This window comes from Mobula hypostoma, chromosome 9 (assembly GCF_963921235.1).
Source record: "Mobula hypostoma chromosome 9, sMobHyp1.1, whole genome shotgun sequence".
NCBI lineage: Eukaryota > Metazoa > Chordata > Chondrichthyes > Myliobatiformes > Myliobatidae > Mobula > Mobula hypostoma.
The window spans coordinates 46179190-46195708 of NC_086105.1; the positions used below are offsets into that span (position 1 = coordinate 46179190).

The window sequence follows — 16519 nt, forward strand, 5'->3', positions numbered from 1 at the left end:
ACTTTCATTAACTTGTGTATTATAATCAGCCTACATGGTTATTTACGGGAGAGGTCATAATGCCAGTGCTACTTCAAGGAAAACAGTTTCTAACAACTAATATTACATTGCCACTTCCAGTTATCTACAGGATACTCATAATCTTAAAAAACACAAACACACAAATGAAAGAATAACAGTTCTGCTGAAGTTCCCATTATTTATCAGATGGATAAGCAAACTGGCCTCTGCCTTTCTTGTCATATAAAACGCAAAAAATATTTGTAATACCATCTCAATTTCCTATTTATCCAACGATTTCTCACAGGATTATTCAGTCGAGCTATTCTGAAAGCCTCATCAACAATCGTTCATTTAAAATAATATTTTCAGTTCAAGTACAAGGTGGAGTTTGTGTGTTCTGGTTGAGTTTACCAGCTGGGACGGCTTTCGGCACTCTCAGTCACTTGGGAGTTCTTCTGGAGAGACAGTGGAGCCGGGGGGGTGGGGGCTGCAACAGTGGAAAGGTGGGAAAGATCATGGTCAACAGTTCTGACTGGACAGGAGATCTTCACAAAGGTTGGAAGTGATCCGTTGCAAAACTTTGACCCCTGCTGCAGACGTCTTAAATTTTTAATAAAGTTTGAGAAGTATTATAAATGAAGTGGAATGGTTAGTGAAATTCACTAACCAACAAGACCAGTGATCATCAAAAGTAAGAATAAAACTGCAGATGCTGGAAATCATTTAAAAAAAACAGTAAATGGTGGATCTACTTAGCAGCTCAAGGTGTTAGCAGTGGGAAGGGAAGCAGAGTTCATGCTTCAGGTTGAAGAAACTTCATCATAATATCTTTGGCCTGAAATATTGACTCTACTCTTTCTGCAGATGCTGCCTGACCTGTGAGAGGTTCTAAGTACTTGCAGCATTTTCATTTTTTTTGTTTTAAAAGACCGACAATAGGATGATAAATGAACTATAGAAGAGGAGATGTGGATTAAGCGTGGGACAGATGAATTGCTGCCCAACAGCCCTGACAACATGGGTTCAATTGCAACCTCTGGTGCTGTCTATGTGAAATTTGCACAATCTCCCTATGACAACTTCGGTTTTCCCCAAGCTGCCTGGCTTCCTCCCACATCCAAATACCCACAGGTTAGTCAACTGGTGTCTGCAAATTTTCTTGATGGTTGACGGGCAATGAAAGAACATAGAATTGATGGATATGCGACAAATAATTGTTTACAGGGGATTATGTAGGGGTATAGGACTGTGGAAATATTCTCAGACGAGTAGTGATTTGATGAGCCAGATGGCTTCCTTCTATATCGTGAGAGAACATAAAATTCTGAACTTCTGCACACCTCTGTGGCTGCAATATTAATGCTCATTCCAATCTAGACAGACTTGACATGAAGAGAAACTGACAAGCAACACACGAAATGCTAGAGAAACTTAGAGGTCAGGCAGTATCTATGGAGAGGAATAAACAGTCAGCATTTCAGGCCAAAGCCCTTCATCAGGAACCCTCCATAGATGCTGCCTGACCTGCTGAGTTCCTCCAGCATTTTGTGTGCATTGCTCTGGATTTCCAGCATCTGCAGAATCTCTTGTGTTTAAGAAACTGAATGAGTTGGCTAAAGGAAGTTCTGTGAGCGGCGAAATTTTGGGGAGTTGATAGGTATGTGGGAAGAATAAAATGAGTTTGGCAAAGGATTAGTGTAAGTCAGTGTTGATGGTCAGTGCTGATTTAGCCAGCTGCAGGGTTTGTTTCCTTGCTGTAGGATTCTCTAACTTACAACAAATCCACTCGAGTTAAATCTTTTAACTTTCCATTCATCAGTAAAGCCAAATCACAGTATTGCTTTAAAGTAGGAAACAGTTTCAAAGGCAAATAACAAACCCCAACTGATGCACTGATGCAGTGCATCATAAAACCAAATCACATTAATTCATCACTTTAAAGTAGGAAACAGTTTGAATAACAAATAACAAACACCAACTTGAAATACAGCTGCAGCCCATGTGTTGAATGACAGTTGTTGTTCCATAACAGGTCCTGAACTAATTGCAAACAATAATACAGAAGAGGCGACACACTTTGATGAGTGTAAAGCTTATTACAGTCTACAGCTGGCAAGACCTAGGACCATGGTTTATAGTGGTGGGATCATCTCCTGGACACATGGAGAATGACTTAACTTCCAATATGATGAGGTTATGTCTGTTTATCTTAATCTCAACAACTGATGTTTTACATCACTTTCAGAATAGAAAATCATTATTTTCCCATAGCCAAGCAGTTCCTACTCCAGAAATATTTAAAAATCTACTCCTAAACAAGGCCTTACAATGCAGATGCTGCTCCGTCATGCATTATTTCAGCCAGAATATTTTCCTACCTCTGACAATCAGGTCTGCGGAGGCAGAGGTGCTGTCGACGTTTGTTTGCGCAGTGCAGGTGTATCTCCCTGAGTGCCTCAACTGTGCGTTTTTGAAGAACAGTTCTCCACCGCCTCCTTCCTGTGGGGATTGACATAAAAAACAGGATCGTTCAGCTCCTATGATGTCCATCATGTCACCCTCCAATGGAATTCATCAAACTCCTTATCCTACAATCTTTTTGGTACGTGACTCGTGAAATGGAAGATCAGTTGAAAGTGGCATTTCAGGGCAAAATAAAACTCGCTCAAGCAAAAGCAGAAAATGTGGGAAAAGCTCAGCGGACCAGGCAGCAGCTGTGGAAGGAGAAACAGAGCAGGTAATTCAGGTCTAAGACCCTTCATTAGAACTGGGAAAGAGAAAAAACAAGTTGATTTGAAATTGTAGGCAGGGTGAGGGATGGATCGAGAGAACAAAGGTGATTAAGAGAGCATGGGGTATAGTGGCTGCAGAGGTCATCTGATCAACAAGTAACTGGGGGTAGTTAGAGAAAGACAAGGTAAACAAAATGGGATAAAGTGTGAGTAGTTAGAAAGTGAGAATTAAATTAAAGGCATCTGTTAGTCTTGCGAGACCATGAATCTGCGCCTGGAAAGTCTTCACTGTCCAGGGCACAGGCCTGGGCAAGGTTGTATGGAAGACCAGCAGTTGCCCATGCTGCAAGTCTCCCCTCTCCATGACACCAATATTGTCCAAGGGAAGGGCATTAGGACCCATACAGCTTGGCACCAGTGTCGTCGCAGAGCAATGTGTGGTTAAGTGCCTTGCTCAAGGACACAACATGTTGCCCCGGCTGGGGCTCGAACTCACGACCTTCAGGTCGCTAGTCCAATGCCTTAACCACTTGGTCACGTGCCCACGTGCCCTCCTTTGCTTGAAAATACAAGCAAAGGAATGTAAAAGTTGCAAATCACTAACTGCCCTCATTAATCCACTAACCATATGACCTCCACAACTTAAACCCCAGTCAACTCTGGCCTCTCCCTATGAGAGATATTCCCTTTATCCTATCCATCCTGAAACATTAACTGGCCTGCTGAGTGCATCCAGCTCTTTTTGCTTCAATTTCAGATTTCCAGCAACTGCAGATTTTCTTGATTTTCATGAAAAGCACTCAACAGTGGCCAAATAATAGGAATTTATTCGGAAGACCTGCACAAGGTTAGTGTCTTTTTTTAAGACCAATGAATCACCTAAGGGGATAAGAAGCACATGTCAAAACAATAACACACCTTACTGACATTGCATGAATGAACACACCAGTTCCAACTTTTGTTAGATCCTCACAAATTCAGCTGTGATAGAAGGGGATGACATTCAGTGCTCTGCTGCATCACAATAACCTACTCTGTCAGACTGCAGCAGTTCAATGATCTTAGAATTATGTTGTATTTTGTAATCAATCAACCCAGGATGAACGTTGGCAAGCCATGGCTGATGAAAGAGGTCTTCTATAAGTCAAATACAAGGTAATTTGCAGTTGAAAGAGGAGGAGTCAAAAAATGTGACCAAAATCTAATAGTTGACAAGTTGCAATTCTGGACAGGACACATTACAATTCTGGAAAGATAGAAGGATGATCTGATCCTGAAAATTAACTCCATTAAACTGCTGCCTTACTGCTCCGATGACCCAGGTTCATGTTCTCCCTGTGATCACGTGGGTTTCCTCTACACGCTCTGCTTGCCTGTCACATCCTAAAGAAATGCAGGTAACTAGCTTAATTGGCATGCAAATTGGGCATTGGAGAGGGGAGCAGATAGAAATGTATGGGGAATAAAAATAAGATTTGTATAGGATCAACATAGATGGGATGTTGATGGTCAGTCAGACTGTGGACCTAAAGGCCAGTTTCTGTGCTGTGTGGCTCTACCACACAAAAGAAGACAAACAAAGTTCAGCAACAAACAATCTGCTGGAGGAAATCTGTGGGCTGAGCAGCATCTGAAGAGGGGAAGGAATTGTCAACATCTTGGGTCAAAATTCTGCACCAGGAGTCTTTCGTCTCTCCAAATAAAATTCATCTTTTCGTGATGTGATTCTTCCATTTAAAAAGCATAGCAAGGTTGCAGGAGGTGGCAGGACTGGCTAGGAGAGGAATCAGGAGCAACATAGCTATGAAATCTATCTCAGCCCAACCAGACCATGCCAACTGCAGTGCCCGTGTCCAACTTTCAGCCCGAATCACTCCAAGTCCTGCCCCTGCATGTAACTACCCAGTGCTTCCGAAATGAAAATATTATCCCTGCCTCAACCACTTCCACTCATTCCATATACTCTCCCATCACCCGTGTGAAATAGTTGCTCCTCGAGTCCCTTTTGAGATGATTCTTTTTTTTTTAAATACACAGAATGATTTGAAAAAGGCAAAAGGTGCTAATGTGTGTTTCAGTATAAACTTTCGGTGGTGCTCTGATATAGTGGGTTTGTCATATTCTTGTTCTCCTGACTTTGAACACCTAATGATCAATTCTATTTACCAAGAGAGCTCTGTGATCCTGACCACGGTTTTCGTACCACCAGTGGCCGAAACAAGGAAGAGAAAATCTGCAGGTGCTGTGATCCAAGCAACACATAGAAAGTGCTGGAGGAACTCAACATCCAGGCAGTATCTATGCAAAAAAGAACCATCGACGTTTTGGGCCGAAACCCCTCATCAGGACTAGAGGATAAAAGCTGCGGAGTAGAGTTAATAGGTGGGGAGAGGGAAAAGGAGAACACAAGGTGATAGGTGAAACCTGAAAGGGGAGGGATGAAGTAAAGAGCTGGGAAGTTGATTGGTTGAAGAGACAGAGGCCATGGAAGAAAGAAAAGGGGGCAGGAACACCAGAGGGAGGCAATGGATAGGCAAGGAGATAAGGTGAGAGAGGGACAAAGGGATAGGAAATGGTAAAACAGGGAGCATTACCAGAAGATTAAGAAATTGATGTTCATGCCATCAGGTTGAAGGCTACCCAAATGGAATATAAGCTGTTGTTCCTCTAACCTAAGTGTGGCCACATCACGACAATGGAGGAGCCCATGGATGGACATATCGGAATGGGAAAGGGAAGTAGAATTAAAGTGTGTGGCCACTGGGAGATCCTGCTTTTTCTGGCGGACGGAGCGTAGGTGCTTGGCAAAGCAATCTCACCTGGAAGGACTGTTTTGGGCCCTGAATGGTAATAAGGGAGGAGGTGTAGGGGCAGGTGTTGCACAGGTTCTGCTTGCAAGGGTAAGTGCCAGGAGGGAGATCAGGGGGAGGGATGAATGGACAAGGGACTAGCATAGGGAGCGATCCCTACAGAAAGCAGGAAGTGGCAGGAGGAGGGAATGGTGGTGGGATTCAGTTGGAGGGGGAGGAATTTTTGGAGAATTATGTGCTGGACGCGGAAGCTGGTGGGGTGGTAGCTGAGGACAAGAGGAACCCTACACCTGGTGTGGTGGCGGGAGGATGGGATCAGAGCAGACGTGAAATGGAAGAGATGCAGTTGAGGGCAGCATTGATGGGGGAGGAAGGGAAGCCCCTTTCTTTGAAAAAGGAGGACATCTCCTTTGTTCTGGAATGAAAAGCCTCATCTTGAGAGCAAGTCCGGCAGAGACGGAGGAATTGAGAGAAGGGGTTGGCGTTTTTACAGGTAACAGGGTGGGCTGAGGTATAGTCCAGGTAGCTGTACGAGTCCGTGGGTTTATAACAGACATCAGTCTCCAGAGATAGAGACAGTAAGATCGAGAAAGCGGAGAGAGGTGTCAGAAATGGACCAGGTAAATTTGAGGGCAGGGTAGAAGTTGGAGGCAAAGTGGATGAAGCCAATGTGTTCAGCAAGGGTGCAAGAAGAAGTACCAATGCAGTCATCAATGTAGCGTAGGAAAAGGGTGGGACGGTCACCAGTGTAGGCTTGGAACGTAGATTGTTCCACGTAGCCGACAAACAGGCAGGCATAGCTGGCACCCATGTAAGTGTCCATGGCTACCCCTTTTGTCTGAAGGAAGAGGGAGAAGCCAAAGGAGAAATTATCTAGAGTGAGGACAAGTTCTGCTAGGCAGAGCAGAGTGGTGGTGGAGGGGAACTGGTTAGGTCTGTTGTCCAGAAAAAAAAAAGAGAGCTTTGAGGCCTTCCTGATGGGGGATGGAGGTGTATAGGGACTGGACATCCATAGTAAAAATAAGATGATGGGGGCCAGGGAACCTGAAATCATTGAAAAGATCCAGAGCCTGTGAAGTGTCAAACAGGTGGGAAGGGACTGAACCGGGGGAATAAAACAGAGTCAAGGTATGCCGATATGTGTTCAGTAGGAGCAGGAACAAGCTGAGACAATGGGTCTACCTGGACAAGCTGGTTTGTGGATCTTGGATAGGAGGTAGAAACAGGAGGTGCGGGTTGCGGGAACTGTGAGGTTGGTGGCAGTGGATGGGAGATCCCCAGGGTCAATAAGGTTGGTGATGGTGTGGGAAACAACGGCCTGGTGATCCTTAGTGGGTCGCTGTTCCAGGGGTAAGTAAGAGAAGGTGATTTCAATCTCTGAGGCTGACGCGAGAGCATTCTTCAGGAGGGTGGGGCACCTGGCCGATCAACTGGCTGTCCACTGAGATATCTAACTTCTGGCTTTGGCAATCAGAGGTACCAATCTGCTTTAAGCCAGCTTCAAATAAACCTGGGCCTAAGAGGAACATGATAGCCTGCCTCAAGTAGCATTTACATCCAGAGCGATGAAGAGTTTTGAGAGGCTGGTGTTGAAACTTATCAATTCCTGCCTCAGAAGTGACTTAGATCCATTCCAATTTGCTTACGGTCATAACAGGCCAACAGCAGATGCCATCTCATTGCCTCTTCACTCAACCATGGAACAGCTAGATAGCAAGAATGCTCTTTATCAGCTACAATGCAGTGTTCAATACTAATCAATAAGCTTCAAGACCTCTGCCTCAATACCTCTGGCTAAGTGGTGCCATAACAACAACCTCTTACTCAGTCTCAGCAAGACCAAGGAGCTGACGATTGGCTTTAAGAGGAGGAACTGGAGGTCCATGAGTCAGGCCTTATCAGGGGCTCAGAGAAGGAGAGGATCAGCAACTTTAATTTCCTCGGTGTTATAACTTTAGGGGACCTATCCTGGCTCAGCACACAAGTGCAATTACCAAGAAAGTACAGCAGCGCCTCTGCTTCCTTTAGAGTTAGCCAAGATTTGCCATGACATCTATGACTTCGACTAACATTTATAGATTGTGGTGGAGAGTATATTGACTGCCTAAAATACAGCCTGGTACGGAAACACCAATGCCCTTGAGCGGAAGATCCTACAAAATGTGGTGGATATGGCCCAGTCCATCACGAATAAAGCCCTCCCCATCACTGAGCACATCTACACTGAGTGTTGCCACAGGAAGCCGCATCCATCATCAAGGACCACCACCACCGAGATCATGCTTTCTTCTCAGTGCTGCTATCAGGAACCTCAGGACTCACACCACCAGGTTCAGGAACAGTTGTTACTCCTCAGCCATCAGGCTCTTGGACCAAAAGGGGAGAACTTCTTCTCAACTTCACTTGCCCCATCATTGAAATGTTCCCACAACCTATGGACTCACTTTCAAAGACTCTTCATCCCATGTTCTTGATATTTATTGCTTATTTATTCATTATTATTACTTTTCTTTTTGTATTTGCATAGTTTGTTGTGTTTTGTACACTGGTTATATGTCCATCCAGTTGTGTGTGGGTCTTTCATTGATTCTGTTGTATTCTTTGCATTTACTATGACTGCCCACAAAAAATGAATCTCGAGGTTATCTCTGGTGTCATATATGCACTTTGATAATAAATTTACTTTGAACTTTGAAACTGGAAGTCATGCTCCATTAGTGCCAGGGTTAGCTTTATACAGTCTGCATATTGCTGTGCAATAACGCTCTTTGACTGACACAATCTCCAAGTATCAAGGAATCCCTGCTTACTGAGACTATCCAAGCATTTTCCATCCGCTACCTCTCCAAAGGGTGAGAGTCTGAAAGTGCCCTGAGAGATGCTCTTATTCCTCAAGCCAAAGATATCAGTTTGTTGTCCTGGCATCCAGAGCTTTGCATTTGACACTAAGTGGCAGTGTAACAGGAATTTGCCTCCAAATAAATTAGAATATAGAATATTATAAACACCAATGAACATGAAATTCAGTTGTAAAATTACAAAGCAAATGCAGGCAAAAACTTGAACTAAACATCCAATAACTCTACCCAATGTCAATCACTACTTATGGATAGGTCATAAGATATTGGAGCAGAAATAGGCCATTTGGCCCATCGAGTCTGCTCTGCCATTTCATCGTGGCTGATCCAATTTTCCTCTCAGCCCCAATCTCCTGCCTTCTCTCCATATCATTTCATGCCCTGGCCAATCAAGAATCTATCAAACTCTGTCTTAAATATACATAAAGACTTAGCCTCCACAGTTGCCTGTGTATAGAGAAGATCTTCTCAACACTGCCAATAATCAGAGCCCACCGCACTGCTCACTAGACTTGGCAGCCTATTGCCATGGAGTTCTACAGCAAGGAAACAGGTCCCACATCTGTACTGACCATCCACTGACACGAGCTTTCCCTCTCCACTCCGATCAACCCTGCCCAATCCTCCTTCCACCCTCCTATACTCAAGGCCATTGGCGGTAGCTAATTCACCTGCCATCCAGCATTTCATTTTGAGATGTGGGAGGAAATGGGAGTAATGCGGAAACCACACCTGGTCACAGGGAGAACATACAAGCCCCCCACACACAGTCCACATTAGGTAATGACAGAACGAGGATCTCTGGAACTGTGAGACAGAAATGCACCCACAACCTATGGATTCACTTTCAAGGACTCTTTATTTCATGTTCTTGATATTTATTGCTTAGTTATTTATTATAATTATTTCTTTCTTTTTGTATTTGCACAGTTTCTTGTCTTTTGCACACTAGTTGTCCAACCTGTTGGCGCGGTCTTTCAGTGATTCTATTACGGTTATTGAATTTATTGGTAATGCCCGCAAGAAAATTAATCTCAGGGTTGTATATCTAGTAATTTTTAATTCCATTTATTTGTTGTGTTACATTTTTTAGTTTGAGAAATTTATTCTGCTTGCTATTTACAATGTCCATGCAACTATGATCAGAAGGCTCAATTTTTCATTCACTTAATGTGTTTACTTAACGTGATATATATGTACTTTGATAGCCGGCTGGTGGCGTAGTGGCATCAGCGCCGGACATGGGAGCGAAGGCTCCCGAGTTCGAACCCAGCCGGATCCCCAGGCACGCTTTCCATCCATGCTGGGTTGAACGTCGAGCTAGCAACTCAACCTCGTAAAAAAGAAAATTGCCTGCTACAGAAACTTCAACAGCAAAAAATTGATGGCCTGTGCTCTCTTGTGAGCTTTTTTTAAAAAAAAGGCAATTTTCTTTTTCCTTCCTATATGTACTTTGATAATAAATTTACTTTGAACTTTGAAGTAAATAGCAAAACGTGCATCACTGTACACATTCTATCCTGCAAGGTAACCCATTTTTAAGCTTCTGGCATCTACAGAGTAACTAGGAGAAGGAGAAAACATCTGAGGGGAAAAAATCCATCAGGAGTGACAGAAACTCATTTTCAAGTTGAAATTTCAAGCTCTCTGACCCACCGAACTAGGCTACATTCACTTGTCTCAGCACTGAGACTTACTCTTTTGCAGAACGAGAAGCCTTCACAAACCTTCAGCCCAAATGCAATTCGGGGAAGGTGTTTACACATCAGAAACTGAAATAATTTTAAAGTGTCAAGAAATTTGACCCCACCGCAAAAAATTCTGATCCCAACAAACCATCAGGGAGATTCTGTCCACAAATGTGGAACTAAAACCCAAGAATTCTCGCCAACTGTAAAATATTGGAGGAACCCACTGGTGATGGATAGGTTAGGGAATTCAAGATTCTGTCAAGATGTCAGGAGTTTCTGGCAAACAGTTGGGAAAATGTTCTCATTTATCAAAATGTCAGGTTTTTCTTTTCCGCTGTTAGTGACAGTAAACTCTGACTCACTTGAGAGAATTTCAACCCAGAGTCAAAACGTCACCACCAGGGAAATTCTGGAAAATTTGCTTGTCAGTTGACAGTGGTTCTCCACTCTGTCAGTAAAGTAAAGGGAAAATAAAACTTTGTCAGCAGCAAACTGCTACAATGCAAGACCTGTAGCAATCAGCAAGGTCTGCAGCTACCCGCAAGCAGCAGTGTTCAGCAAGACATCATCTTGAGGAGTCAGCCTCCTCCAACATTACTTTTTTCCTTCCCATTCACCAGTTTTGGTGATAAACTCTGTATAGGCAGGGAAAATGGATGGTTATGGGCAGAATGCACCAAACACAAACATAAAAGGCCACTTCAAATCCCCCCTCCCACTCTCTTTTTCACCTACTGATCTGCAGCCTCCTGCACTGTTGCAATGAGACTCAATACCAGCTGAAGGAACAGCAACTCATCCTACGTCTAAGCACCCTGCAGTCTTCTGAACTCAATACCAAATGCTACAACTTTAGCTAGCTTAATTTCTGTCCTTAAGACCACAGGATACAGGAGCAGAATTAAGCCATCCAGCCCATCAAGTTGGCTCCACAAGTCAATCATGACTGATTTTATTTTCTTTAATTTTGAGATTGGGTAACAGGCCCTTCCAGCCCATGAGCCTCTGCTGCTCAGTTATACGCATGTGACCAATTAACCTACTGACCCACACATCATTAGCATGTGGGGGGAAACCGGAGCACCCAGAGGAAACTTACGGACTCTCAGGGAGAACACACAAACTCCTTACAGACAGAGGTGGGATTTAACCCCAGTTGCTGGGTACGCTCCTCAATCTCATCTTCTAGCCTTCTCCCTGTAACCCTTAACACTATTATGAATCTAGAACCTACAATTTCAATACACCCAATGACTTGGCCGCCACATCCTCCTGTCGTAGAAAATCTGTATCAGTTGTCCATCTATAACGTCGGTCCATTTCTTTTTTGCTTTCTCTCCATTTTCCATTCTGTTCTCTGGGGGCAGAGAATACTCCCAGCCTGACCTGCTGGGCATAACCTCCTGCTCTGCATTTTGCAACTCCAACATTTTTTGCCTATGTTCTCACTCTCCAACTGTCCCCGTTCGTTTGTCAGCCAGCTAACATCGTCTGCAGTTTATCCCAATGGTCTCTCCGCAGATTAACAAACTGTTCCTTTCCTTCCCAGTTCTGATAAAGAGTTTTCAACTCGAAATGTCAGCCTTGTTTCTCCCCCCCACTGATGCAGACCGACATTATCAATGGAAGAACATGGAAAGCAGCATCTGGAAGCAACAGGAGCTCGGGTAGGTAGATCTACCCTTCTCCAATAAGCTAGATTTTCCTCAAACAGTTACTTAAAAACCTGCTTTTAAAGCCCACATGAGGGAAGTATGGGGGGGAGGGGGATGTCAGAGGTTTTTTTTACACAGAGAATGGTAGTGCATTGAACGCCCTGCCAGGGTGGTGGTAGTGACGGATACATTGGGCACATTTCAGAAACTCTAAGATAGGTAGTTAGATGAGAGCAAAATTGAAGTTTATGTAGGAGGGAAGGGTTAGATTGATCTTTGAGTAGCTTAAAAGGTTGGGACAACATTGTGGACAGAAAGGCCAGTATTCCGCTGTAATTTTCTAAGTTCTATGAATGGTCTTCAGTTCATGGACAGCTCATTTTTAACAGTAATCTTGCACACACGACTAACTTGAGTGTCTTATGGTTACAAGAAAAGGTGTGAATGATGTCAGATTCAATTCCCCATCCCATCACTACAGACAGAGCAAATGGAGAAATGACAATAGCAAATGGAATTAACTTCTTCAGAGGGGTTTATGTTGGAAACAGGAGCAAACACAGGGAATTTGTCCCTTCAATCCTGCCCTGCCAATCAATAACAACATGGCTGCTCTTTCCCCATGTCCCATGATTCCTCTGATAGCCAGAAATGCTGCTTGACCAGTTGAGATCCTCAGGCCATTTCTGTGTTGGCATGTTCGTGAGGGCCATCAAGTGTGTGTCCAAGCTGTGTGAGAGTGAGAGTGAATGTGTGTGTGAGAGAGAGTGAGAGTGAATGTGTGTGTGAGAGAGAGTGAGAGTGAGAGTCAAAGTGAGAGAGAGAGAGAGAGATGGTCAATATAGATCAAATACAGGAAGCAGATGTTTCACAGGGCCCAAATAATAACTTAAGGCTCACTGAATTTGGCAAAGGAACTCCTTTCCCTTTGGGCTCTCAAAATTTCAGGCAAGTAGAGTTTACAAAACCATTCAAATGCCTTCCATCAGAAAACTGATGGGTAACCCTGTGGAAGAGCAAGTGTCACAAAGGAAGGGCTTCACATGGCAGGAGCCACCCAATTTTTTTTATATGTAGATCGGAAAAGGCAGAGTTACTGGAGTGGAGCAGTATTCAGTCATACAACTTCATGTGGCATTTTCAAAAGCGATGTTCAGCTGCCCCCTGATGGCAAAACAAAGCGCTGCAAGTGATTCTGTCCCAAATTTGTTTCTCAGATTACCATTGCCTGGGAAGGGAAAACAGTCTGTCTTTGACTAAATAGTAGAATGAAGTTTCAGGAACTGGTTTAGAAGCTGGAGCCTGAGAGTGCCAATAAACCACCCAGATTATGCAGAACACTAGGAGGGCAGTAGATATACTCATATCCTGACTAACAGAAGGTTCAAGTAAGTCAAGAAGAGATAAAACAGTTAAATGCCACACAATCATTGTGGTGCAACGAGATGTGCTGCTCTCTCACAACTGCAGAGACCTGGGTTTGATCCCAACCTCCAGCTTTGCCTGGGTGGACATTCCAAATTTGCTACCCCCTCCCCCCCCCCCCCACATGACCGTGTGAGCTTTCTCCCCAAGTGATGCTGGTTAGATGTTCACTGTAACCTGCCCCTAGTGTATGGTGTGTGTTAGGAGAATCAGGAAGGAGTGAGAACAGGTTACAGGGAACTAAGTAAGGGAATGAGATTGATGGGATTGCTCCGAGAGCTGGCACAGACTCAGAGAGCTAGGTGGCCGCCTTTCGCATGTCACAACAATGGAAGAAATCCTGGAGGGAAAATGAAGCTCTGAAATCCTCAGTATGTGAAACAACAGCAGGCCATGTCCCAGTACCAGAGAGAGAAAGAGACCAACTTAACCTTTCAGCACAGTTCCAATGAGTTCCAAACACTGTCAGACCATAGTTTACAACAGCCACAAGCATTATATCAGTCATTACTACGGCCACTCACCAGTACTCGGTATTCCATGTAGTCCTTCTCTTTGTCAAAGTCGATGGGGTAGCCATTTGTTGACCAGATGAAAGCAAGGTCAAGAGTGGGGTCATAGGACGCATGGCACTCCATGGTGCCGTTCTCTCCCATCGTGATGTCGATATTTGATGGCTCAAGGGTGATCTTGGTAGGCTCTGGAGAGAGAGGGAGTGAGGAAGAGGGTGAATTGCAAGGCATGCACAGGTCTCTCCTCTTGAAAACCAACCACAAGGTTAAACCCCAAAGACTATTCCAGTGCTGAATTACTGTGAGGAACCAGACTGGCAGTAACTACATATAACTGGTCAGACAGTGGATCTCCTGCAGGCTGAGTGTGTTCTCAAAGCTATTCTGATGACAAGAGTCTCAAACTATTCCCAAACTCTGACCAGGTAAGCCTATGTTGGAGTTTGGGCGCCATCACAACGCAGCAGTTAGCACAATGTTATTTCAGCTCGGGCCATTCCAGAGTTTGGAGTTTGGAGTCTCCCTATGTCCCCCCTGTGCAATATGGGGGTTTTCGCCAGGTGCTCCAGGTTCCTCCCACAGTCCAAAGACATACCAAGTAGGTTAACTGGTTGTTAAAATTGTCCTGTGATTAAGATAGAGCTAAATTGGGGTTGCTGGGCTACATGGCTTGAAGGGCTGTAAGGGCCTAGCTGTCTAAATAAATAAATAAATAGAAATTCAGGACAGTACAGTAGTGTAGTAGTGTAATATTGTTACTGTGCAATCAGTTACCCAAAACAATTTCTCTTTTACATTGTTTCTCAAAATTGGAACCTATCTTATCTTTTTTCAAGGCCACCATTATCCAATGAATTGTCAAAAATGATAGCGTTAACAATTCCTATAATATTAAATATTAATTAATTCTTTTGAATTGTAACTAACTGGGTGGTAATTTTATTTCTACATCTCCAGAACTTTATGTGTCCATGTCCCTTGGCCAGACCCCCTCATTACACAGTGCCCCTCTCACTGTGACACTGATCATCTGTACCTGGAGATGCAGACGTTGCCATAATGCCCTGCCAGACATCTTCTGCTGGCCTTGGGCTGCCAACACAAACAATGCCAACATGGGCAAATAGCACCAAGTGAAAGTTGGCTACTGGACCAGTAAGGGGTTGGAGAGAGGGGCTGGATTCAGGAGGAGTCTTCACATTTGCTCCAGAGTGGGTGACATCAGCTACACCAGTAAGATCAAGTGTCCTCACCAGCTCTCCAGTCCTTCCAATCTGTCCTCTCCTCTTCTTGGAATCAGTTGCTCATCATGCTTTTAATAAGGTATTAATTGAATTAATGAGTTTCTAGCAAGACTGAATTTGTAGCTTCACTAACATATAATTAGTATTTCTAACTCTTATGTTTCAAAATGTGGTGTTAGACTCCACCTACTGGTGGCAAAATGATATAACAGTTACATAATTGTTCATCATCTTTCATTTTTTCATTGGCTACGTATTAAACAAGTTATACCTGTGTGTCTTCTAATAGCCCCTCGCTTATCTCAGGAATTTGTCTTTCCTCAAATATAAAAGTGTTTGCTTCTGCAAAAATCCTCATCTTATCTTTGTCTTTGTTCTTATTTCTTTACTTTAGTTTCATGTGCTCTGTTTTAGACTTTCAATAAACAATCATGAGGCAACAAATTTTCAACTCACTCTTGGACACATAAAAAAGCCTGCGGATCGAAACTCACCAAATCCAACACTCCTGACCTGTCCTCCTTTCCCAACCTCGCATTGCCATCAAGATCGGCAAACCTGTCTCTACCCCTTCCCCCTCGAGTTCTTGTTCCCCAGCACTCTAGTCCTCATCTATCCAGATGCTGCTACTCAGAATCCCCTCCAGTAACTTCCCACCATTGATGACAGGCTCATTAGCTTGTCATTCCATAACTTGTATATCAGCGCACCTCCCCCCTCCCCCCAACCGTCTCCCCAACTACCTCCCGGTCCTTCAAAACTTCACCTGTATCTGATGCTGTGTGCCTGGGATTACGTTTTTCACTGCATTTATGCATACATAAATCAGCCGGTAGAAGTTCAACATTACTTCTAAAAAGGGGGAAGATATTATACTCATTAGCTACATCTGGCAGAAATCTGCTCAAGAGGGAGCTGTGCCACTTGAGATCCACCTCCGCCCTGCCGCACAGAGCAAACGGCAGCTGTAAAAGAGAGACTGAACAACCAAAAGACCCGACCAGTAACCACAGCCACTACTTAACTGTGCTCACACTGCACCAGAATATGTGGATCCCGGATCTGCCTCTGCAAGCGTTTGAGGACCCACCAACAGACAACCCCTCAGGAGAACATCCTACTCGAGACATCGCACTGCGCTAGCCCTACTACATGCACTTGTGTGCATATGACAATGAACTCAACTTTGACTTTGAGATGGCCGATCATTGCTTTACTGGAGAGAAATTGCAAATGCCAGAAGTACAGAGTAATCCAGGTGTAATGTCATAGATCACACAAGACTGTCAGTTAAGTGCAGTGAGTGGTTATGGGGGCCAATGGTATTCTGGTTTTCACTGTAGGGTGGAGTTTAGAGATAGGGAAGTATTGTTACAACTGTACCAAGCACTGCTGCGGCCACACCTGGAGTACCGTGAACACTTCCAGTCATCCAATTTAAGAAAGGGTGCTGCAGCCTTGGAGACAGTTCAAAGAAAATTCACCAGGCTAATCCCTGCGAAAAGGAGTTTCTCCCCAGTCACTGAAGGCAAAAGAAGTTGGGTAAATAATCTTTGCAATGAAAGATGATTTTTCTAAGGGGCGTGACT

General features: G+C 44.0%; 1 protein-coding gene across 8 annotated transcripts in view; it reads right to left on the bottom strand.

Annotated features, from left to right (window-relative positions):
- Nucleotides 1-16519, bottom strand: part of LOC134351697 (contactin-1-like) — a 752292-nt gene that overhangs the window by 318750 nt on the left and 417023 nt on the right. For all 8 annotated transcript variants that reach the window (XM_063058216.1, XM_063058217.1, XM_063058215.1 and 5 more), the window contains 2 exons: nt 13699-13874; nt 2382-2502 (listed from right to left, as the gene is read on the bottom strand). In XM_063058216.1, the coding sequence (XP_062914286.1) occupies nt 2382-2502; nt 13699-13874 (297 nt within the window). The remainder of the gene's footprint in view (nt 1-2381; nt 2503-13698; nt 13875-16519) is intronic.